This window comes from Schistocerca gregaria, chromosome 2 (assembly GCF_023897955.1).
Source record: "Schistocerca gregaria isolate iqSchGreg1 chromosome 2, iqSchGreg1.2, whole genome shotgun sequence".
In the NCBI taxonomy this organism is placed as follows: domain Eukaryota; kingdom Metazoa; phylum Arthropoda; class Insecta; order Orthoptera; family Acrididae; genus Schistocerca; species Schistocerca gregaria.
In genome coordinates this window covers 543648880-543665170 of record NC_064921.1, presented here as the reverse complement: position 1 = coordinate 543665170, position 16291 = coordinate 543648880, and the positions used below count along the sequence as shown (strand labels likewise).

The window sequence follows — 16291 nt, the reverse complement described above, 5'->3', positions numbered from 1 at the left end:
ATATTAGTAGACAAGTTTTTGTGGAATTTAAAATGTTTCATTGTTACAACAAGACCTTTATGGAAAAATAGCCACTTCTGATATTTTTCAAACATAATGAGATTTCTCTAAATACCGAAAAATATGTGTTACATACTCAACAGATTTCTTCAATACCATACACATTTCTTCATTTTATTATTCTCAAAAACAAGATAATACAATTTTAATGTTTATATGTTTTATTAGTAAAAAGAATTATATATACAAAATTTATAGAAAAATCAATTCAACAAAGAATATTAATACATTACTTTAGTAATGCAGTAAGAAAGTCTTGCACAATCAACAAATTTCCATATCCATTGAAACAATCATTGATAGATCAGTTGAGTCTCTTAGATGTTCAAAGTTAATGAATATGTGGAGTCAAAACAGGCCATATTCTTGACCAGATACATTCTATGATTCAATAAAGTTTTTAATGATCAATAGAATATATTATACTTTACAAAAATACTAGAATATATATATATATATATATTTTAAAATATAGGTTAGGAATAGAATGTGCTTGACATACATTTACAAGATTTTATGGCACTATGACCAGCAAACCTTCACGTAATATTTGCCAGCTACTGAAAACACTGCATAAGAATCAACATATCTCACTTGGTTTATAAAGATTTTATTTTGTTTGATGCAAAATGCTATTGTTATTCCATAACCTTTGTTATAAGACTTTTTAGTTTAGTGTAAGGAATAAAAATAAATGTTCATCAGCATTTGCAAGAGTTTGTTGAAATACTACAATACAAAAATTGTTAAATCGAGTAAAAGGTGCAGGAGAAATATAATGTTCGTACAGCTTCAGAGCAGGATACGTTGTAATCTTCCAATGAAATAGCAGAATCAGTGAATAATTTGTTATGAGCAATTAAAAATTCCATGCAACAGTCTAATAACGCTTTGTTATATATCTAGATTAACAGTCAAAAATTTCAAATTGTTAGAGATATTTGAAAAGTCCATGAGAATATTTATGTATTAAAAATACAGTTTTCATTGTCACTGCAATTGCACTTTGCTGAATCAGTTACACTACTTTGCATAATGTAGAAACAAAAGACAAGTATTGTTCAACCATTGTACATCAAACACTCTACACATTATGAGACTTTATATTCTATATTTCAGAAAATCATTTGTTGTTTATTACTTATCAAAAGTAAGATAAATTATAAATGGGCAGGGAGAAACATTATGCATGTTTCTCAACATAGGTGTATTAATTTAAAATAAATAATAAAAAAGGGGATAGGACAGAAAAGCATTTCCAGGAATGCAAAGGAAATGGTTAACAAATGTAATTCAAAAGCATACAATATATCAATATATCTTTCTTTGCACTGAAAGTTGGGAACAGCTAAAATTAGAACACAAGAGGAAATCATTACCTGTGATGACTATTTGTGGAACCTTATGATATATATATATATATATATATATATATATATATATATATATATATATATCACTATGGTTTCTATGAATATGTTAATAGTGGAGTATTATAATTTTAATAAACAAGTCACTGAGTACATAAGAATTACCTAATTGATTTATAATTTTTTTAATTTAGAGAGAATACTTTTAAATTATTTGTGATAATATCCATTATAATTACAAATATTATAAGATTAGAATAAACTTCAGTAGCAAACATACTTTCACATTCTACTACTAAAAGACAATGTGCATTAATAAAAATTTGTATTTTGTAAATTTATGTTTGTGAATTGCAAGTCTTACAGTGTTTTTATATTGAGATCGATAAGAAATATTTAAATATTGTAACAGGGTATAAGTTGATCTGGTGTGTAGCACTAGGCTTTATGAATACAACATTTGATTAATTTAAGATTACATCAATTAGTAAGACATATTAGCAACTTTGTAACACAGTTGTTATGGTGATGAATACTGATGTAAAGACTATCAGACTACTTGTCTCTCAATCAGCAAATACTGTATAACTGCTGCAAGAATCCATAACAGCTCTGGTTTAAGAAAAGCAGTCAAAGTATAGTCGTTGCAGGAGAGGAGCAAGAAAACTATTTTTGTATGGAAAAAAAGGCCATTACAGCCTTCATGGATGTGAAATGGTTGGAAAGACATTGCAAGAGTGATTATCATTTGTAATCAGGCCCATAAAATATCCAATTCTCTGATTGCATAATTATGTTCTAGACAGTGTTAAGAACAAATAACAATGTGAGTGGAAAAGATTTAGTGTTACTTGGGAACACCAATATACTTTAGTACATTGATATTTCACTGATATACAAAATATAAACATATCACGAACAGTTTTAAAAACAGTGACACACCTACAGTTCAGTCACAGACGCTTTAAATAACACCTGCACTAAATTGGGACTCAGCATATTGTGAAGATGGAGAACAAGAGGGTATTAACAGTACTGCATTAAAATGTCAGTGACAAGCCATTGATGTCCTACTGTGTAGGAGTACATATGTAAAAAAATTCATCATCACAAGAGTTAGCTTTTTCTAATATCTGCTAAAACAGTAACATTACATTCTTCACAGTTGCATTATTTCAACTACTTTAAAGAGAAATAAATTTTTTGTAGCTGACATGATATGGATGAAGAATAAACAAGTGGCTCAACAAAATCAATAGCTTATTATATTTTTTCTTTAAGAGTTTCTTTTACCACATTTCTATATAACAAATGTGGTGTTTTAGAAGATGTAATATTTCCATTCCATTATAGAACCAGTGAAATGATGTGTTCAAAGAGTTACCCCATTTTGCTCATGTGCACTACACCAGTTAAAAAAAGCTACAGTAATGGAAAATGTGGAATTTGTTCTACTACTCATATTTTCAGCACATTTAATAGACATTAAGAAATTCCAGAACTGGAATTTGCAACTAAAAGTAAAATAGTTTAGAAATTCATTTATAAATAGACGAAACAATATGTTCACATGAGCATGACTAGGAGATGCTAAACAGCGTGAAATCTGCTTCAGTGAGACGTGCAGTTTTTTAAAACAATTTCTTTACATATGTCATTTCCAGAAGATACGATAGCTGAGTACACAGATGCAAATGGTCACATGCTCTTTAGACGTATGGGAGAGCATAATGGAGATGCTGAAGAAACTGAACTGGAAGGTGCTTGAAAATAGACACAAATTATTCGAAGAAACCTTAATTATAAGGTTTCAAGAACTAGTTTTTAAATGATGACTATACTACAGTCTCATAAGTAAACCACCTGTAGATGCTGTGAGAACAAGATTAGACATGTGTGCATAGAGATGTTTAAACAGTCATTCTTTCCATACTCCATAAGTGATAGGCATGGAAGAAAACTGTAATAACTGATACAATGGGAAGTATCTCTGATATGGACTTCACAGTAGTTAGTAGAATATGGATGTAGATGTAAATGGAGATTTATATATATATATGACTATTTGTAACTTTTTGATAGTATTCATAGATGGATAAAATAAATTTATGTACTATTTAGAGGATGAAAGAAAAACAAAACATTGTTGCACTTTATTTAGCCATTTCTTATTCAAAGGAACATTATGGAAAAGATAATTCAATTTTAATGTCAGGTGTTGGACAAACTTACAAAAATAATTTCTATTAGTTTCCTAAAAGACGTCTTACTTTATAAATTCTGTTGTTTCTGGCAAAAGCACACAACCTAACATTCTGGAACACCATGTTCATACTCAGTGTATGGAGATGTGAACGCAATGGTTTCATAGTTTTTAATTAAGGCTATAGCTATATGTGCATCTGAGAATTTCTTTATGGAACAAGTTTTGAAACTTTTACTCAGAATAGTTTAACTTTTCTTTTCTGTGAGTATTGCCTACTAGCACCACTTCTCTCTCTGCCTAAAAGCACCAATTGCATGTGTTTATGGTATTGAATTAGTTGCTACTTATGAGAGCAATTTAAATTCTTACATTTTCAGCGCTAAAAGCTGTTGCTTATTACTGTACAAATGAAAAGTAGACGAATTTATTCATATTTCAGACAAAAGTTGCAACTTTTATTGTTTCTCTTATTTGGATCCAACTTGCAGTTAATATATTCAATACTGCTCATTATGTCATTTTATGTTACATGGTATTTCTGGGTATTAAACGTTGTTTCATTTTAGTATATCTCTTATTCACATCCTGTACCCACCTTTTTATCTACAGAAATTTATACTGAACATATATGAACTGACTGGACAAACTTTTTACATAAAAGATAACAAGTAGTATGTGTCTGAAGTCTGAATTTCAGTCATTGTGATATTACTGTAATTGTCACTGAACTTATAATGATAGTGAACCTCTCCAAAATGAGGTGAATCTAAGGTAGATTTATCTTGTCTTTCAATAACCACCAGTTAGTTTTTTTACATTTAACATCTTTTTTATTTGAGTAAACACCTGGTGGTTCCATTTAAAAAAAATGAACTATGAGTATAACTTAGAAAACTGTTCTCTCTCTCTCTCTCTCTCTCTCTCTCTCTCTCTCTCTCTCTCTCTCACACACACACACACACACACACACTCTCTCTCTCTCTCACACACACACACACACACACACACACACACATACATACATACAAGGGTTGGGAAGGAGGGGATAAAAAGAGATAAAGAGATAGAAATATAGACAGATAGATAGATAGATAGAGAGAGAGAGAGAGAGAGAGAGAGAGAGGAGAGAGAGAGAGAGAGAGAGAGAGTGTGTGTGTGAGAGAGAGAGAGAGAGAGAGAGAGAGAGAGGAGGGAGGGAGGGAGGGAGGGAGGGAGGGAGGGAGGGAGGCAGGGACGAGGAGGGTGGGAGAGACAGAACAAGCATGAGGTCTTAATAGTGAGAACCTCCAAGTAGTTTATAGGGATATGTTAATGAGCGAAAATAACTGGATCATTATTTTACTCATTTTCTGTAAGCTGTTCACTGTACAGGTGTGTGACAGAACAAATTATAAACTTACAGAGAATGATGTAGCACAGCTATGTGCACAGTGTATCTGGCACCAAGTATTAGTGATATGTAGTAACATATTGAGATGAAAATGAATAATAAGAAATTTTGAAATTGAATTAAGACTATTGACTGCTATACTTATAAAAACAACAGAGCCTTCAAGACGGTTATAGTGGATTAAACACTAGGATGCAGATAAGAGACTACAATGAGTCAGGGAATCTACAAACTCAACCTAACTGAAATGAGAGGCAGAGGAATGGAGGAAAATTACGACTAGTAGAGTTGGGCATTTAATAAACATTTACTTAAAGTAGATATAAAATGCAATGATGGCATTCGAAAACTGTGTAGAAATGAAAGATGTTTTTCTACTGTAGCCCCAAAGTTGTCTTCCATTATTTGGTACTTTATACATATAACTTGAGCTACTTCAGAGTTATGTGTGATCTGTCAATTTGTTATACTGTTGTTGGACTACAGTTTCAGTTTTGCAACATATGAATGTGATTTACATTTTAACTGGAGTCCTTTAAGGGTAAAGATGTGATTCAGGAATGGAAATTTTGTGAAAGACTCAAGAAATAGATTAAAGGTCTTTGCACACAATTGCCTAAAAATTATGTTTTGTTTTAATTACAAGAGCTTACTATAAAGAGGATAGAGGTAGGTGCCAGAAAGACATTAGTAAATGTTTCCATTTGTCACTAAGATCTCATATTTTAAAAACAGATGTTTATATTTAGCTTTACTGTCTTTCTCCTTAAATGTGTATCTAAAGTTCCAAGAACATTTTAATGTCAAAAAAGTATTTGATTATTGATACTGCAAGTATGGAATTACAAATTTAATTAAATGCATTGTAACTTATTTCGAGTTACTGATGTTTCTGATCTACTTATACCCTGTTTTTTGTATTTGATATTACTAAAATGATTTATTTCAGCACTTGTTCTGTAACTGAGATTAATATTTTAAAGTAAATAACTGACCTGTTGTAATTTCTTAACATGATTCAAGAAAACATGGTTATATGTATGAGTTATATGATATAATGAGAAGCTTCTGTTGGTCATTGGCCATAAACTGGGACAGATATAATAATAAGTCACACACACACAGATGAACAACGGTATCACATACTTCTCTGCAGCAGTATTATTTGTACTATTTGAAGATTATCTATAGTTCCAAAAACATAAGGTCAAGGTACTGTAATTCATAAAGGGCATTTTTTACTTTGCTCTGTATAAACAAATCGTCCTCATCAATGAACTGCCTTTCATTTTCTGTTATTGCAATATAGCTTCAAAAATACATGAGTCTGAGCTTGTTATTTCATGATCAGTAATTCTATTCAACAAACACTTGCAATAATTATCAGTAAATTTCATCAGTATTCTACGAAGTATCCTGAGTTTGTACTGTAAAAATAATCAGATAAAATGTTTGCATAGGTGTGTAACTGTATTCAGTAATCATATTTTTAACTTGTTTTGTTACTTAACTGTTATTCAATAAATAGCTTGATGTAGAATCTTGTAGTAGCAAATATACTGGACTGAGTGACATAGTTTTTTCCTAAAAAATTAATTGTTGCTAGAGTTGTTTACTGTTTACCAATAAATTAAAAGTGTTGGTGGAGGAGTGCTGCACTCTATACGCTATTTACACTATTTGTATCTGTGTTATATACAATGAATAATGTATGTTATTGTTACTTACAGGTCATTCTAAATTCGGTTCACCAGAAACATATTTAATTGTCAGTAATTATTTTCTTTCTGTGTGACAGCTGAAGCTTCTAGTTTGTCAGTCTACTCTCAGATGTCTATAGATTGCACTACAGAGGCAAGATGTAAACAGTAAGCCAAGATACAGTGTAAAGTTATGGAAACTTCAATAATTTTCAGCAACTTCTGTGCGCTTAGGGAACTGCAAATGAAATTTTGTTGTGTGGAAATGAACAAACAGCTATAAAAATTATGAAACTTCCTGAAAGATTAAAACTGTGTGCCCGACTGAGACTCGAACTCGGGACCTTTGCCTTTCGCGGGTAAGTGCTCTACCATCTGAGCTACCGAAGCACGACTCACGCCCGGTCATCACAGCTTTACTTCTGCCAGTAAAGCTGTGAGGACCAGGCGTGAGTCGTGCTTCGGTTGCTCAGATGGTAGAGCACTTGCCCGCGAAAGGCAAAGGTCCTGAGTTTGAGTCTCGGTCGGGCACACAGTTTTAATCTGTCAGGAAGTTTCATATCGGCACACACTCCGCTGCAGAGTGAAAATCTTATTTTATAAAAATTATGTTTAAAGTTAAAAAACAATATACATAACTCTCTTAGTTTTATGGTTTCTGTAAAGAATAATTTCATTGTTTCATATAATGTTTATTATAAACATTTTTATATAATATGTGCATAATATAAAAACTCAGTCAAGAAATGTTTGTAATCATATGAATAGATGCAAAAGCAGATAATTTCTTATTATTGATCAGAAGACATTATTGAAATATATGTTAGTGTAATTTTGATGAGTGCATAGTATAATACAGGAAGCAATAATGTATCTTTTTTCTTCTTTTATAAAGTAGAATGTAAAAATATTTAGCAAAATAGAAATATATCTTACAGCACTCTGAAAGACAGAGATATCAGTTATAATGATATAAATTGATAGGCTGGAAACAGTAGTTGGGAGTACTACTTGTAGCAATATTGATTTTTAGTTCTGTACATTGATGTATAAAGATAAGATTACATTAATCTGCATAACACACAAGTTATAAAACATGTCTCAATATCAGCAGAAAAGCGTTGTGTCATGTATTATGTTATACATATTAGGATAATTTAATATTTTGTGCAGGTTTGAAAATAGTTGAAATGATCTACAAAAGTTTAGTTTACTATTTAAATTTCAAAAGGTCTATGATCCATCATTTGGTATACCTCATCTGATGTAAGCAATGAAAAATATTTTTAATGACAAATCAGTCACTTCTCCTTTTTTTACTTTTTCATATTTTTTGCCATATTCTATAATCTAGTAATAACTATTTAACATCAATAATTGATCAATTATACAAACACTTTTAATGTGATATACTGATTATTTCTGAAGATGTTGTTAGATATATTTAACATTTATAGACTATGAAGAGTCCTTATAATTCTTAGAAAAGAAGACAGCATGTATAAAAACGATAAGTGTCAGTTCTGAACTATGCTATTAATGAACGAGAAAATGTCGATGTCTTGTTCAATCTGAATACATTTCTTTCATTGGAATGAAACAAAATTTCCAGGTACAATTGAAAAGAGGGAAGTAGAGATTTAAGTAAGTACAAGCAAGTAGTACAGTAATTATCTCTTGCAAAACATTGTATACTTTTGTGGCTGGGATATGTATGAATGTGATTCAGATAAAACTACTAACTGCTAATCAATGCCATAATGTCATGATGTTCCTCAAGCTGAATAAGTTTTCCACAGAATGTATATTAGTCAAGAATGTTCAAATTTTTTTGGTGGAAAATTGACTCATTCTGTTTATTTCTCCTTAATTTTTGGACCCAGCAAATAATATTCAACAATATATGTGGTTTAGTTTGTATTTCACCATTGTTACACTAAACACATAGTTCTGGAGACAATATTGTAATTTGTTCTGAAAGACATTGATATGGGAGGAAAGGATCTACAATTTAGTAATAAATATGAAAATAAGAGAATCTGCATATTCACTAAAAGACAAAAATATTTAGTATTAAAATGTAGGTAGTTTCTTTGTAGTTGGCATCCAAGGGGATAGGCAGTTGGGTCACTTATGACTCACTTATGATTACAGCAAAGGCAGCTTATAAAAGTCATGCAATTTGCTTACATATAGCATTTCAATTATCAATACATGTATCTAAGCCTTTTTAATATGTAATCTTCACAACTTTCCATATAAGAAATTGTTTCATTTGAATACCCATTTTTAGCGTCATTTACAAGCAATGACCTTTTTCATACATCGTACTACTCATGTTTGATCTCATTAAAATTTGTCCTAACACTAAGCTGTTGATAAAATGCAGCACTATATAATGCAAAATAAATTTCTCCATTTCACATTTACAGCAGCACCATCAGCAACCAGTAACAGTCATTATTTTCTTGTTGTTGTGACACTGACAGTCTTTTGCAGCTGCCAATGAACGCCAGTTTTTAATGTGGTACACAGGTATGAACATTGTTTTTCATTTCAATGGATTCATTCAATGCATCCATATACATATATTAATATACATATATATCAATGAAATTTGGCTACATTCAATAATTAGAATTTTTACATTCACTTAAAATGGAATTATGGTACAACAGATACATCTACATATAATAACACTATAATATATTTATATATATATAGATATAGATAGAGAAATAAAACTGACATATGAAGTTGATAACAAGCATCTAATAATTATAAAATGTTAATTGTATTTCATGTTTAAATTACATAACTCTGTTGGCCTCCATTACCATGATAAGTTATATGAAGAGGAAGTCATTCTGTAGTTATCATTCTGTTTTGTACAGATAAATACTAAAGGAAGGGCAATTTTCTTTAAAAATTCCATTTTTTTATAATTTAAAATGTTGCTGGTTGGTTTTTACAGCTTTATTACTGCCACATTTTGCAGAACTTAACTGTACGAGGCATAAAAGACTGAGATTTAATTTTCTAAAGTTCTATATTTGTGTTCCTTGTAATCAAAGAAGATATCTCAAAAATTATCCACCATACATGTAGTATTTTTGCCACAAGGACATTATTTTAACAAATAATGTGGTAGTAGAAATACAAAAAATTACAATGATTGTTAAAAATTATATTTCAGATATTAGTGGTGGTGATCTTCACTGCTCACTCTAAACAATATATCTGTTTCTACATCACATTCATTTCTCTATTGAATTTCTGCCCATTATAATCAGATGTGTAACAAACTGGCTATGTAAATCTTTCATGAGATGTTAATGGTGTAGATCATATCAAGCTTTTATAAATGAATTTCTTTAGACTAAGGAAGTGAATGTTTACTGACACCACAGATGTTCCATTTTCATATGATGCAATTGTTTTTATAATAGTTCAGCCTAAATTAGTATCGCTGTAGCTCGTTAAGCCTTTGAGAATGGAATGATTTTTATAAAGTATGTGGCGTATTTTTGAATCAGCAGAGACACTTTCTTCTAGAGGAAGTGAAGTTGCAATGGATATCCCTTTTTTGAGCGTGTCGTGTTCTTATTACTGCTAAAACTGCAAATCAGGCCATCTCCGTTCTCAGTAAATATAGAGTGAAACTTTCCACATAGCGAATTGATCATGAAGGAAGTGGCCTATGGTTATCAATTATTATGAACTAACATGAATAGATTAGATAGTGTGCCGAATGTGATGCTGATTAATTCAGCTTCTGGCAAAGAAATAACTTAACTCTGAATTTCGACTTCACTGCACAGAATATGACTTATAGTTGCAGAAATTTCTTATTATGTTTAGTGTTAACGAGAAATGCATGTTGTCCACAAACCTAATAACTTTTGTCATCTATTAATGTGTGGACTTTCATAAAGAAATATTGAAATCGACCTATGATAGTAAAATTGAGATTCGAGGAATCGGTGACAAACATAAATGATTTTTGAAAGATGTTACTATTTTATACCAATGGAAACCACTGCTCTAGCTGTTTACCTAGACAGTAATGCCAACCAAAAGATTTTTTAGTACCCAGTAACTTAACAAATATGTTTTATTTTATTTACCATTATTTTTTCGAGGAATAGCGCTACAATATGAGCTATTCTCATATTTTGTTGTCTGTCTGTTGGTGCTGCTGGAATTTGAGGAGATTTTCGTTTAATATATGTTTCCCGTGTATTTATTCATTTTGAGGGTTTATGGGATGGAAAGAGGCAGTTTATATTTGTAAATGCGTGGACAATTGCTTTGATTTATGATGAGACGTCAGAGCAAGGATAAATCAGAAACTTTTGCAAAAGAAAGAACTTCTGCTCCACTCAGGCATTAGAATAAAGTAATTCTGGAATTGAATCAAGAGTGGAAGCAGGCAAATTTGAGTGGCGATAATCTGATAACGATTGTTCAAGCCAGCATAAAAATAGCTTACAATGAGTCGTGAGTGTTATGCAGTGAACTTTCTTTTATTATATCTGGTGTATTTCAAAATGTTGCTGCAAAAGACTTTTGAAGTCTGTGTTATTTATCGTGATGGAACTAATGGTTTTACAGATCTTGCAACAAGACACTCAGGCTCCACAGATGTTCAAAATCTAAGGAATACTGTGCGCAGAATAAGTATTAGAGATGGTCTGTAGTGATAAATACAGGAGGTACACGGTACAGCCGTGTGGTGTCTTCAAATCACTTTGTACTGCTGGCTTAGAACACCACTCTCAAGCATGAATTCTGTTTTTAATCGTTTATCAGGTCTAATTTCATAGAATATTCAGCTATAATTCTAATTTGTTCTATGACCATCATAAGATCTCGTAGTTGGTAACGTCGTACACGTAATTCGCCAAAATCATATATGCTAATGCCTCTTGTCAGTCATTTAGTGTTTGTATGACTCAGAGCAAGCGGTATGTTAAATTATGAAGAATGAAAGATGTAAGCAGCTTGCACATGCAGTTGCGACGAGTTATATGAACAAGATATTCTCGGCGAGACCTGAGGAGCTAAATACTGTATGAGATCAGAACCGTTAGGTGACTACAAAGCGTGACTTGAGTCGCTGAAAATTTCCCCATAAATACATGTAAAATCCGATGAACAGTGCTTCTAATGAGCATTAAAGACTCGCGAATTTTGACATATTGGAATGTTGTAAGATGACCACCATTAATGTACTTTAAAAAGCTCTGTATACGATGTCGTCCCATTCCCTTAAGAGTTGCGTGTTTGTACACCAAGACTGAACTACTGTTCTGAGGGATTGATGCTTTTCCCATACTTGCCTACTGCTTCCACGCTGTCAAGTATAGAACCAGTATGTTTAACGAGGCAGCAATCACCTCCCGATAGTTATTTCATCCATAAAGGCCGGCATCTTGAGAACTGCGACCGATGATTAAATATAAGCAAAACCGTTATTCACGTCGGTCGCTTTTCTGTTGAAGCACTTCGCGTTTCGATGATTCTACTGTCATTTTCAGCTGAAAATTTGAATCGTTACATTCTTGGTATTCGTCCATAGCTCAAGAAGCCTTTATGCAGCAGCTGGTCAATTGCAAAACCTGTTATGTTTCGTCTTCTAAGTAAAGAAAAGTCAAGAAGCTTCTGCTTACCGCTGTGTGATGTATTTGCTCTTCGCTGTTCGTGAGGTGTTGTAGAGGTGTTGCATATACGAAGGCGAGTTATGGAGCGAAGCGCAGTGTTAGGGAACAGTGTACCAGGTGACGCTCTAGACTGCGCCTGAGTATAGGATGTCTTTCGGGGTTCCCTTAGAACATCTAGCGTTAATCTCCATGTTTGTTTAGGTATGGTCAAGGTACTTAGCCACTGTAGTGTTCGTAGAGGGAGGTATGAAGCAAAAATGACGAGTATTGTGTTAAGAAGGGACGTTGATCTTCCCAGCATACAAATTTACCTAGGGAGAGTCAGAAGCAGAAAATGTGGTTCGACGTGGCGTTGGGCTCGGCGTTGCGAGTTGCTTGAAGAAGGCAACAGCTGGAATGTGTGGCGTGGGAGAAGAGCACGTTGGCGGTCTGGTCAAGCCTTCTGTGTGCAGAGCAAGTCATACTGTCTCCTTATTTGGGCATCAATCTAGCACAGTTTCTTTGTACATAACACCTCATGTGCAGTGAAGAGCAGAAACAACAGATTAAAGTATGCAGCATCGCTTTGATCCTCCTCTACCTCAAAAGACGTAATTACTTTTATTTTGGTGTGATTCAGTCTCGTGAATGGAACGTTGGTGGCGTTCTGTTGTACTTTATTAATATAGGGTGTAAAGAGCAGAAGCGCAGATATTTTTAGATACGGTACCTTAATATCAATACAGAGCAGTGTGTTAGTTGTGTTGTCTCTGCATGAAACGGTCTTCGCACAAACATTTCAGAATCTATACGACCTGATGTTCTCCAACGGTCGTAGCTGAAACAAGTGCTGTATAGCTGTCAGTATAGATTAACTGTTTTGCGTTTACATGTCCACACTACAACACGAGACCTGCTGCTCAGGAGAAAATAAACATTAATGGGTTGGTCTTGCCACACGTATCTGGAGGTACCAACCAACCCCCAAACATACGACTTGTAATAGCTGCAATGATTAGTGTGCAAATGACGTAAATACAGATTAACCGCCGTTCATGTACACTGTTCTCAGTCACCAATAGAAATATGTACACTTATACCCATTAAGCCCTGTATAATGTTACTGGGTAACCCACGCAACTGTTTTATTGACTGGATTTGATTCACTTAGTCAGTTTCGAAATTAGACAAGTTCGTTTTCAGACATGTTTGTGGCAGTCCAACTCCGTTGAAAAACTGAAGTACTTGAAGTGATCTAAAACGTAATCACATCGAAAAATAAAATATGTCAGTCTTGTTCACACACAGTACGAAGGGAAACGTACGGTATACGAAGTAGGTTGCCTTTCCAACGAAAGTAAGTGAGGTATGAAAATCGTCACTGAAGAAAATACTACCAATGAAATGTGCGTATGACATTTTTGGCAAGGAGTCCGCTCCTGGGGAGTTCGTCCACCTGGTACTGGTGCTTTTATTTGTGCGCCGACGGTGATGAAGTGATGAAGAGGAAAATACGCACACACCCATCCCGATCAGGCTGGGGATAGAATTGGGAGACCCCGCGATCGAGAGTCAGCAACGTTAACCACAAGACCACGAGCTGCTGACAGTCTCATCAAAGTGTCAGCTGAAAAGATTATCCAGTAACATACCCTGTCTGCTGCTGTGAAAAGGAATCCGAGCTCTGTACTGACGCCGAGAATGAAACCGTGCAACTCTCCAACTAAGTATGACGGTGACGACAATCGAAACGGACAGTGGTGTAATTAAGAAGCAGCTGACGCAGAAAAATGATTTATGTATATTTAGTCTTCTCTCGAACTGCGGAACTGGCCGTCCTAGCTTTCTCGGGTGACCGACAGTGTAGACGGACTGTAAGGCGCAGGTGTCAGAGTTACGGTTACAGCCCAGGGAGAAGAGGAGCCGGCGGCTCGGCTGAGAAGGAAGGAAGCGGCGCGTGCGACCCCGCGTGGCCCTCAGAGGCGCGAGGTCTTGACCACCTGGTGCGGCGCCAGCGGCAGCGGGACGTAGAAGTGGTGGGTCGCCGCGGGCGAGGCCTTGTACAGGGGCGGGGGGGAGTCGCACGCGGCCAGCTCTCACATGTTGAGGAAACGCGCGCGCGCCGACAGCAGCTCCTGCGTCTCGGACGGCGACCCGGGGCTGAGGCTGCCGCCGGTGGTGGAGCCGTTGGAGCAGACGTCCTTGCCGTGGCGGCCGCGCGCCTCGTCCTCGCCCTTCTCGCAGTAGGGCGCGAGCGCGGGCAGCGGCTCCTCCTCGGCGATCTGCTCCAGCTGGTGGTGCGGCGACAGCAGGCCGTCGGCGAGCGGCGGCGAGCGCGGCGAGGCGGGCCCGCCGCCGGCCAGACCGGCGCCCGGCAGGTGCAGCGGCGCGGGCTCCGCCGCCTCGGGGTCCGGCGTCGACGCGGCCGAGTCCTCGGTGGTGCGCGGCCGCTGCTGCGCGCGCGTCGTCAGGCAGCCCGTCTCCACGTCGCGCACCAGCCGGTGGCCCGAGCGCGAGCGCGTCAGCTGGCGCTGCACGTACTCGTTCAGCACGTCCTCCTCGCGCTTCGAGATGATGCGGTTCAGCACGACTAGGAAGACGCCGATGAAGAGGGCGAACGCGCCCGTGATGGACAGCTCGTTGAACCAGGCGCCGCCGGGCAGCGTGCTCCAGGAGGTGAGGTCGGTGGGCAGCAGCCCCGACACCAGCAGGAAGGCGCCCAGCACCAGGAACACCACGCCGATGTGCATCATGCCCACGCTCGTCACCACCTGCACCCACACACACCGACGTCAGCACAGTTTCTGCCGCTTCCGTCTCAAGAATCGAATGCGCCGCCAACGGAAGTGCAATAGGGAAGCACACTATAAGGAGCAGTCAAATGAAAACGAGACAGATCGGAAAAAAAACTGACCAAGTGCGAATAGGACTCGCGCAATGAAGATTCCGTACAGACTTAATTTTGTATGTAGACAGTTCATTCAACCCAGCAATCGAGGATGACCGACAGTGATACTGGCAAGATATCGGTCCCTGGAATTCCTAGACTTTCGAGAATGTTTTTATTATAGGTCTGCAGTCGTACAATACAGGGTCGTCCATTGGTAGTGACCGGGTCAAATGCTCACGAAATAAGCATCAAACGAAAAAAATTCTAAGAACGAAACTTGTCTAGCTTGAACGGAGAAACCAGGTGGCGCTATGTTTGGCGCGCTACGTGGCGCTCCTGTAAAGTCTCTTGCAACGGTCTCTCCGCGATATTTTCAGAAATTTTATAAATTGTTTAACTCAGTACATATCTCGAAATATCTCTTCTTATCTTACCGATTCCTAAAGTTTAATATACCATGGTTATCAATGCAAAGTAGTTTCAAGCCCTATTATTCCTTGGGGCGTGCATTTAGTCCATGGAGTAGCTTCTCTGCTATCTATATTTTCTCTTATGAAAACAATGAAGCAGATCTTGCCGATTAGCAGTGAAAGAAGGGAGATGTATATGTATGTATTGTTGAGCTAGTCGACATCTTGATGAGATTCTGTATGAGAAGGAATTTAATACATGAACTAAACTAAAGTAAGTGTGTTCGCGTATTATTTAACTGATTATTATTGACAGTGTCTGCTTACTACGCTCTGTTGCATGGGATCAGTGGGGAACGTCTGATTTACACTGGACGAACCTGCCGTTCTGTATGCTCAAGAAATCTTCGCCATGTGATCACCGAAAGTTAATAATTATTACAAATGTTTTCAGCAGATCGACTGACAATTTTCGTCGCACCGAGACTTCCAAATTGCTTCACTGCCTTATTGGAATTTAACTTAAGCTCAATTTAATCAGGATAGAACAGTATTGAACTGTGTGAATGTGATAAGCCTGCTTTGTGTTGAAAATTCCCTTAATATACGCATGTTTTTTACTA

General features: G+C 36.0%; 2 protein-coding genes across 2 annotated transcripts in view; both read right to left on the bottom strand.

Annotated features, from left to right (window-relative positions):
• The window catches only part of LOC126335871 (uncharacterized), a 1498073-nt gene that overhangs the window by 49239 nt on the left and 1432543 nt on the right, over positions 1-16291 (bottom strand). The gene's annotated exons all lie outside the window — the stretch shown is intronic.
• The window catches only part of LOC126331570 (uncharacterized), a 308007-nt gene continuing 301162 nt past the window's right edge, over positions 9447-16291 (bottom strand). Inside the window, exon 3 of the mRNA XM_049996504.1 lies at positions 9447-15139. Within this exon, the coding sequence (XP_049852461.1) occupies positions 14465-15139 (675 nt within the window). The 3' untranslated portion in view covers positions 9447-14464. The remainder of the gene's footprint in view (positions 15140-16291) is intronic.